This window comes from Panulirus ornatus, chromosome 33, assembly GCF_036320965.1.
Source record: "Panulirus ornatus isolate Po-2019 chromosome 33, ASM3632096v1, whole genome shotgun sequence".
Lineage (NCBI taxonomy): Eukaryota > Metazoa > Arthropoda > Malacostraca > Decapoda > Palinuridae > Panulirus > Panulirus ornatus.
The window spans coordinates 10,094,389-10,104,589 of NC_092256.1; the positions used below are offsets into that span (position 1 = coordinate 10,094,389).

The 10,201-nt window shown below is 49.2% G+C and overlaps 1 protein-coding gene across 2 annotated transcripts in view; it reads right to left on the reverse strand.

Annotated features, from left to right (window-relative positions):
- LOC139759442 (uncharacterized) overlaps positions 1-9,382 on the reverse strand; it is a 227,895-nt gene extending 218,513 nt beyond the window's left edge. The window contains exon 1 of one of the 2 annotated variants that reach the window (XR_011715055.1): positions 6,785-9,382. Coding sequence is in view for 1 of the 2 variants with exons in the window: in XM_071681561.1 (XP_071537662.1) it covers positions 6,785-8,583 (1,799 nt within the window). In the remaining variant the exon portion in view is untranslated. The remainder of the gene's footprint in view (positions 1-6,784) is intronic. The other variant, XM_071681561.1, reaches the window with a different exon arrangement.
- Positions 9,383-10,201: the final 819 nt, after the last annotated feature.

Sequence of the window (10,201 nt, forward strand, 5' to 3'; positions counted from 1 at the left end):
GCTGGTGTCCGCCAGTGTACGAGCCTAACAACAGTTTCGTGTCAGATCACCAACACACTTTCGCTCGTTACCGAGGATGGAGCAGGAAAGAAACACCAAGTCCGCGATAAGCCAACCTGGGCAACCCACTCAAAGCCCTGCATACCTCAACAAAATATTTCCAAACAGATTTAAGCCGATTAGAGAGGATCGGCTCCATAAATCATAACGAGGCGGCGCTCCTCCAACCCGATAAAACAGAGTGGTGCCGTCACGGTCACAAATGAAGCCACACAAATTACGAAACCTCAAAGAAAACGTGCTTTCAGGTATCGCGTTTAATCTCTTTAGAAAAGTCTTACCTCAGACGTGTTCCCTTTCATTTTCTTTTAATCTATTTCTCTATCTACTAATGCTTTAATTTTCTTTTAATCTATTTCCCTATCTACTAATGTATGCAGAGACTGCATCCGTCGCCTCTCTCTGCGTACGCCATACAACCAATCATTACATAACGAACAGATAACCACCAACGAACACATTAGCGTTGCTGCCTTTAGTATAATATCCATCGTGACTGAGGCAATGTGATCAGCGGGCCAGGATGGTGGTGCCTGGCCCAGCCAACACGACCACCGACCCCCCAGACGGGTTGCTTACGTTCTGTTTGGACAAAAACCATCACAGTCGCTGCTGGGCCTTGACTGCTAACAGTCTATCTAGTCATTAGGACCAGCGATGTGTACGGCAGACACATTCCTCTCACAGTATCCTTCAAGCGGTGTTGACACACACATACGACATTCCCCCGGGGTATCCTTCAAGGCGGTGTTGACACATACGACATTCCCCCGGGGTATCCTTCAGGGCGGTGTTGACACACACATACGACATTCCCCCGGGGTATCCTTCAGGGCGGTGTTGACACACACATACGACATTCCCCCGGGGTATCCTTCAGGGCGGTGTTGACACACACATACGACATTCCCCCGGGGTATCCTTCAGGGCGGTGTTGACACACACATACGACATTCCCCCCGAGGTATCCTTCAGGGCGGTGTTGACACACACATACGACATTCCCCCCGAGGTATCCTTCAGGGCGGTACTGATGCAAAAATCACATTCCAACTTGGGGATCAGTACATCAACAAAAAAATGGAAAGAAGAATATACTCTGGACAGATGGAATTCCAGACTGAAAGGCTGGAATTCGTGACTGGACTCTGGATAGACACCATCAAAATTCGAACCCAGTAACACTGCCCCACGTCACACACAAGGTGGGGGTTGAAGATTACCCGTACCCAAGAGTGAGTCCACTGTGGTGTGGGCTATACCAGCCGCCCACACCACGATAATTTCTTATCTCTGGGAAACCCAGAGAATATCTCACGTAGAATAATTACCCTAGGAAAAACTCTTGTATGAAAAGGAGTACTGGTGTTACCCAGGGCCTTTCGTAAGGGCTTCTGTAGCCGAGGGCTGCGTTCCTCCCAGCTGCAGGGAAATGTAGACTCCTTTGGAGTGAGAAAATCGCAATGGTGAGTTCGCTTCACTCACAGTGTAACCTCGCGCGGGCTGACTCCGGGAACAGCAACCCAGAGAGAATATGATCATAAACAAAAAAAAGCAAGAGAAACAGTACGGCTCAGTACAAACCAAAGCAAGGGGCACTCCAGCTGTCACACGCCCCGCCAAGAAATCAACCTAAAACAAACAAAAGCGAATCAATTTGTATTCACTCATACCAGCCTTTGTCTAGTGCATACAAGTCGCCAAGAAATCAACATAAAACAAACAAAAGCGAGTCAGTCTGTATTCACTCATACCAGCCTTTGTCTATTGCATACAAGTTGAAACGTCTGAACTTCCCATCATTCACTTGCCAAAAAAAACAAAAAAAAAAATCTAATCAATAAAAAATTCACGCAATAACTTGTTCCCAAGCCTAATCAACTGGTCCGGGCTATAGGGAGCGCTCACGGTGTTAATACCAAAGTTTCTATCATGCAGTATTCTGAAAGCTGTCAGGACGACAAAATGTTGACAGAGACGGACAGTCAGACAGACAGACAGACTTACATGGAGAGAACAGTGTCCAGCATACACCAGGTGATGTGCGACACACACACACACACACCCCACATACACACTCACACACACACACACACACACACACACACACAGCAGCAGCAGCACCAATTCCTCACCGGCCACCCTCGGATGATGGATATCCTCCATACGTGACGTGATCCTACAAACACCACCACCAGAAGCACACAGTCGAACAAGAAATGGACAATAAATCCCACCAGACGTGTATCTGTTTTTCTGTCGCACGCGACATGGATCTCAGCCAAGGCACAACACCGTATACATGTAGGAACACATGCCCACACGAGCTAAAAACTAAATAGATACGAAAATTAATAATAATAATAATAATAATAATAATAATAATAATAATAATAATAATAATAATAATAATAAAACTATTACAACAAAAATAATGATAATAATAATAATAATAATTTCAATACTAATAATAATAATAATAATAATAATAATAATAACTTCTTTAAACCCAATTAATCTTTACGTCTCGTTGATGTAACGTCAGAAAAATAAAGCGAAAACCAGAGCCTACTATCCATGGTCAAGACCCAAAGGCAACTTTACCTTCACCTCTTCATGTGCCCTGGTAAAACCTAATGACAGGAAGTCGCCCCCCATATTCCACAACGATCCATTTCATCCTATCGCAAGCACCCTCCTTACTCTTATGAATGTTCAAATCCCAATTACCTGAAGCCTCCTCCATTCCGTCGTTTCTCTCTCTCTCTCTCTCTCTCTCTCTCTCTCTCTCTCTCTCTCTCTCTCTCTCTCACACACACACACACACACACACACACACACACCTCATTCGTAAACGATAAACCTGCCCTGAAATCATACGTACCTCGTACTCAGGCACTTCACTTCCTGTCAACACAGGTCTACCCCACTTCCTCGCTCTTCTGTTCACACTCCCAAGACTCGCATCCTTCCAACACCATCGAGACCTCGAGAACTTCAAATATATCAGTCATCGTCCGGACGATGACGCCCTCTTCCACGCGCTCCATACCGTATCCAGAACCTAAGTCCTCTCCCTCCGGCATATGACTCACGTCAGACCCCATGGTTCCAACCTTGGCCACGCCTGCTTCCAGGAAACTTACAGGACTCCACTTTATGTTCTTCCCATTCAAATGTACACTCAACTCTCTCTCTCTCTCTCTCTCTCTCTCTCTCTCTCTCTCTCTCTCTCTCTCTCTCTCTCTCTCTCTCCACCCTGCTGAAATTCATGAACTTACTTTCATCTTTTAACTTGCTTCTCTCACACACTCCCGAGCTCAGTCACCAGGCTTCTGGCATTTCTCTCTCTCTCTCTCTCTCTCTCTCTCTCTCTCTCTCTCTCTCTCTCTCTCTCTCTGGAGTCTGCTACCAGATACGAGTCATCTGCAAACAGCAACTGATTTACCTCCTATGTCCCCACACCCTAGTATCAGACTGTGGACCTGTCCCTCACTCCAAGTCCTGTGCACTAAACTCCCTCACCATCTTCGACAAACAAGATCAAACAACCATGGTGATATCACATACCCAGGACGTAAACAGCATTTGCTAATTTTCCGTGAACGCCATATATTTGTAACATCTTCCACATGCCATCTGTATCAACCTTATCATATGTTTTCTCTATATCCGCAAATGATACATACAAATCACCCTAATAATAATAATAATAATAAAAATAATAATAATAATAATAATAATAATAATAATAATAATAACAATAATAATAATAATAATAATAATAATGGATACGTGATGGACGGGCTGTCAATGCTATGAACCCGGGCATGTGAAGCGTCAGGGGTAAACAATGGAAAGGTCTGTGGGGTCTGGATGTGGGTAGAGAGCTGTGGTTTCGATGCATTACATACAAAAGCTAAAGATTGAATGTGAGCGGATGCGGCCTTTCTTCGTCTGTTCCTGGCGCTACGTAGCTCATACGGGAACCGGCGATCAATATGACAAAAAGAAAATTTTAGTATATATATAAAATACCCAGCAAATGAACGCCATCCTAATGTCAAGAGAAACGACTCCTCTTATTGCCGCTTCTGAACACCGAGCCAGCAACTGACACATGAGGCACAACCCTACATCTGAGCCAACCTGAGAGACGAACCCTCAATCTGGTCCACCTGAGGGACGACCCTTGAACTGGTCCACCTTAAGGACGACCCTTGAACTGGTCCACCATAAGGACGACCCTTGAACTGGTCCACCTTAAGGACGACCCTTGAACTGGTCCACCTGAGGGACGACCCTTGAACTGGTCCATCTTAGGGACAACCCTTGAACTGGTCCATCTTAGGGACAACCCTTGAACTGGTCTACCTTAGAGACGACCCTTGAACTGGTCCATCTTAGGGACAACCCTTGAACTGGTCCACCTTAGAGACGACCCTTAAACTGGTCCATCTTAGGGACGACCCTTTAAATGGTCCATCTTGGGGACGACCCTTGAACTGGTCCATCTTAAGGACGACCCTTAAACTGGTCCATCTTAGGGACGACCCTTGAACTGGTCCATCTTAGGGACAACCCTTGAACTGGTCCACCTTAGAGACGACCCTTGAACTGGTCCACCTTAGAGACGACCCTTGAACTGGTCCACCTTAGAGACGACTCTTGAACTGGTCCACCTTAGGGACAACCCTTGAACTGGTCCACCTTAAAGACGACCCTTGAACTGGTCCACCTTAGGGACAACCCTTCAAACGGTCCACTTGGGGGACGACCGCACATGGAAGCTACCCAGGCGACACCGGGCTGGCTACCTGAACCACAAACACATCACCTAACCTAACCACAGGGAAGACCTACCCTACCACTCACCTACAGCACCACCAACCTTACGAACTGCTATAATGAACGCAGCTTGTACATATGCCAGTATCTATCTATCTATCAATCTACATATATATATATATATATATATATATATATATATATATATATATATAATATATATATATATATATATATATATATATATAATATATATATATATATATATATATATATATATATATATATATATATATATATATATATATATATATATATACACACACACACACACACACACACATGCATTTATGTCACCGAAACTCTACGGAAGTGGAATACCATATTTTATAGGTACCCATGGGTTCTCGGCCGCTCCACTGGGTCCTCCCTACCTTAAGGACTGACACAGACAGGCCAACCTTCGGTGAGTAGATAAGCCTTTGGTACATATTCCCGGGGGAATGGGTACTATTGGAAGTCCTCCCCCACCTACACCCAAAGGAACACATGCCAAAAGCACATCTGCCCAACGAAGGTGAGATAGATTTGTACTTTGTCAGTGCCTCCAGTAAATACACAGTGCAGCCCCATGCTCATCCTGTGAGCGGTAGCGCAAAAGGATTACAGGGGGTCACAAAGTGTCTTCGTAAGATCTTACAAAGTTGGTTCATTATAAAAACTTCACACATTACAGTTTCATTCGGTAAGTTTTACCGACAAGATGCAAAGAAAAAGTGGATACAAAATTTCAGATATCTTGTTATTCATAACAAGGTGTTGTGACATTATTTGCATATGTTTAAACCTATCCCTAAACTGCTCTATTTCTTCCCACATTATCAGTAGGACCATCTCATAAACCTAGCATACGGTCCACAATGTGACCCATTCGAAGGGCAATCCCCAACAACTAACCCGGGTGACTGAATCACAGTTTGACCCACCGTTCTACACGACCCCTCCGTCTGATCGAGTTACAGGAATACAAACACCAGACTTAAATGAGGAACCGGCAGCCATCTACCCCACTTGCAGGGCAATCCTACATCTGACCCATCTAAAATTCTCTCTCTCTCTCTCTCTCTCTCTCTCTCTCTCTCTCTCTCTCTCTCTCTCTCTCTCTCTCTCTCTCTCTCTCCCCGTGGTTCAATATCTCATTCAACTTGTAAACGACTCTCTATTCGACCCATCTACGGGACGATCAAACTACCATCTGCCCCACCTGAGGCATTGCCCGGAGGGTCGGTCCCATCCCTGGTCCACCTTAAGACATGATCCTACACCACCTGGTCCACCTACCCTCCTGAGGCAAGACCACATCTGCGATCCACCACAGACACACACGACCCACCAACTGGAGGGGCGAACCATCTGTCTCGTCAGATGGAAAGACCTTCAACCCGCCTTTCCAAAGCGATGACACGATACCCGATCCCACATGGGGAGGACATCCCCCAAACTCCCCCCTCTCAACACCTGAGAGACGACATGAAATCTGATCCTACCTGGGGACGACCCAACACCCGACCCACCCCCGAGACGACACGCTTTCTGACCCAACCTGGAGGAGGCGACCCAACACCTAACCCACCCGAGCGACGACTTGCTGTCTGATCCTATCTGGAGACGACCCAACACCTGACCCACCAAAGGGATGGTACGCTGATCCTAACTGGAGACGACCCTACACCTGACCCACCTCAAGGATGGTATACACTACCTAATCCTAAAGAGGGACGCCCCCAACACCTGACCCATCTGAGGGACGGTACACACTATCTGATCCTACTTGGGGACATTCCCAACACCCGACCCCATCCAAGGGACGGTACACCATCCGATCCCCCTTGGGGACGACCCAACAACTGACCCACCTGAGGGACGGCAGTATTACCTTTTCCTGGATTTCTTGGTCTTATTCTTAAACGTGAGGAAGCAGGGGCAGCAGTACAGGGTGGAGCGGCGCCGCTCGCTGGCACTTTCGTCGTCTGAGATATAGGCAACCGTGGGCGAGGTCTTGTCTGATGTTGACGGACCACCTGTTGACTTGGCTGACGGCGAGGAGCCCGGTGATGATGTGATGTTGGATGATGACGATGCGGAAGACGACGTGGCGGAAGGAATGCTGTTGGCGGAGGAACGGGGCGTTTCCCCAGGGGATATGTCTCGGGTGAGTGTATCCCCCGACCTGAGGTAGGACGTCACCGAGGACGACTTCTCACTACTGGTCACCTTGTGGTAGGAGGGCGACCTGCTCGGCCGAGAGTCGCCGCTCCCGACAGACGGCGACCCTTCACATGGTGAAGAAGTGTCCCTTAATATCTCCTTCTCTCTTTTCTCCTCCTCCTCCTCCTCCTCCTCCATCCACTGTTGCTGTTGTTGTACTGATTCATCTTCATTCTTCGTGTCTACGTTATCACAAGCAACCAGTTCGCCCACAGTCTTACTATCCCTGGCCTTACTTTCACTGGCTCGCTCCTTATCACTCTGGACCCGTTCCTTGGCTGTGGCCAAAGTCACTTGTGGTTCATTTTCAACCTCGTCTTGTATCTTATTCGCCTTTCCATCCTTCTTGCTGTCGTGCTTTATCTTTGCCTTTCTCTTCCTCCCTTTGCGTCTGTGGGGATGTTTCTTGGGTCTCACCCCACTCAGGATACTCTCCCGCGCCTCTCTTCTCAGGCGCCTCTCCCGCCTCTCTCGCAGGATACACAGTAGCCTTTCGTGAACTTTCTTTCTCACGGTCAGGTACTCGATCCCATACAACACTGATATAGAGTCCCACTGCCTCACTGCACTGATATGTTTGCACACCTGGGGTATGGTCAAGGACTGTACCGATCCTTGATCCAGCCCTTGTACGTTAAGAAGCGGGAACGGCCCCTTTTTCGTTCGCCGGGGGTCACTTTTACAGGCTCTGGTAGGAGTGGCCACGACCGAAAGGGACTTAGCACTGGGGCCGGCCTGTGTCAACGTCCGCCCTCCACTGGCACCACGAGCGGGACTCGGCAGCTCCCGCTGGCGTCTCGCTTCAGTATTGGAACGTTTCCCATCTCCTGAGGCCACAACCTCCTGATGAGAACTGTTGATATGTGATGAATACCTACACCCTTCCGGTGCCTCTCGCACCAGCTGAATACGGGATCTGGTGATGCAAACATTACCCTCGCGAAGCAAGGAGCATTTCCCCGAGCTGAGGGCCCCGTACACTGTTTGTATTTCCGACAGAGGATTGCTTTCACCAAGAGTGTTATCTACGGCAAACATTTCCTTACTGCGTTGTGACACTCTTGTATTTTCTGTCGTGATCTCCCCTCGCGGATCCTCGTTTTCCTTCTCTCTGTTATTGTTCTCATTTTCTCCTTCAATCGAGGACTTCCCATTTTCTTTGTGCTGGGGGCTACCTGTCCCGTGAATGGGCTCGGGCCCACGTAGTCGTATGGACTTACGGGAACAATGAGCGTGTTTCGTCCTGATGTGGGCGCGTGTCTCCGGATGCAGGCGACGACGGAGGAGCCTGAGCACTATCCAGCGGTACAAGGAGCCCCCCAGACGTCTGGAGCTGCCCCTCACAGGCATACAGGAAGGTGGCACCCGCAGCCTGGGGGCGGCGACGACAGCAGCAGTAGTTCCATGACAGTCGAGCTGGTGCCTGCTGGCGGTCCCGAAGAGTGCCACCAACCACCATAAGACCATCACATGTCACACGGGGGAGGTGGCCAGGACCGGGGCAGCCATGACAGCAGGTGGTGGTGGTGGTGGTGGCGTTGGTGGGCGGCCAGAACAGGGCGATGACTCACCCACTTGTTTGACACCGTGGCTGCTGGGCGTCACAGGGATGGTGAGACGGGTATCACTTTGCACCGGTGGCCACCGTGTCCAGCACACCCGCCCGGTCCCCACCCTCTCCCAACCACCGCCATCCTTCACAACTACACACCACCCACACTCACCACTACCGTGGGGGAGGCAGCTAGCACATACGACAGAGCAACAAAATATTCCCGATTTATCTTCGTAACAAAATCTGTGAGGGATCTTTCACTAGGTCATGTGCTGCAGTAGGTGATGCATGGCGTTACATGGTACGGGGGATGGTGACGGTCGTCTTGTTAGTACATGATCTTCCTCTCTGTGTCTGACGCCAGACCAAACATTTCCTGTTCCTGGGAAGTTGAGGCTGGGGAGTTCCGACTGTCTTGGCAGCCCAGTGTTGGTGAGGGTGGGGGGTGGTGGAGCAGAGGTCGTGGGCGGTAAAGTGTGGCGGCAGTGTGGAGGCAAGAGTGTGGCGGGGAAGCCGAGACAGCGGGTGGAGAGCGAGGGGTGGTGGAAGAACCAGGAGTGTGTGGCGGGTGCAGGAGGAGCGGCAGGGTAGCACCGCGTGAGGGGAGCGTCGCCCCAACACTACAGTGTGGCCCAGCCAGCCAGCCAACCAGCCGATGCACGCCGACGCACCAGTCCACCAGCCCTCCACACGCCGCTGCTACACACCTAAACCCTCTCACTCAACACCCACCACACTCAACACAAACAAACACGAAATTACAACTTAATTTTCCTCTCGAGCGACAACCTGACCGTCGCTAGGGTACTGTAGGGCAAGGCTCACACTCGCCTTCCTCACGAAGGGACACCAACGCTGTTCATGGTAACAAAGAGAAGAACATGTTCTTCAGAGGAACACAATGTTCTGTACCCGCTTGACACCCTCACCTCAGGCCAGCAGGCTGCTCCTTACTGATAAGCCAGCCTGGTACTTGTAGATAACCTGCACCACACTCTTATCAGCAGGCTCCCACACAGTACACGTCAGACCTACGTGTCATGATAACTACCTCCACCACCACCACCATTACCTACCCTCCACCATCACCACCATTACCTACCCTCCACCACCACCACCCATGATAACTGTGGGCGTCATTAACATTTCCAATACCACCACCATCACCACCCATGGCAATTACGTGTATCACAAACTCTCCTCATACCACCACCACCACTACACACCTAATACCTGTGCCATCACCACCACTGCCACACTCCCAATACCACCAGTACCACACTCCTAATACCACCACCACACACCACTACCACTCCCAATACCACCTCTACCACCACACTCCTAATACCACCACAACCACCACTACCATACACCTAATACCACCAGCACCACTACTACCATACTCCTAATACCACTACCACACTCCCAATACCACCACCACCACTACCACACTTATACCACCACCACCACCATTACCACACTTATACCACCACCACCACTACCACACTTACACCACTCCCATCGCCACTA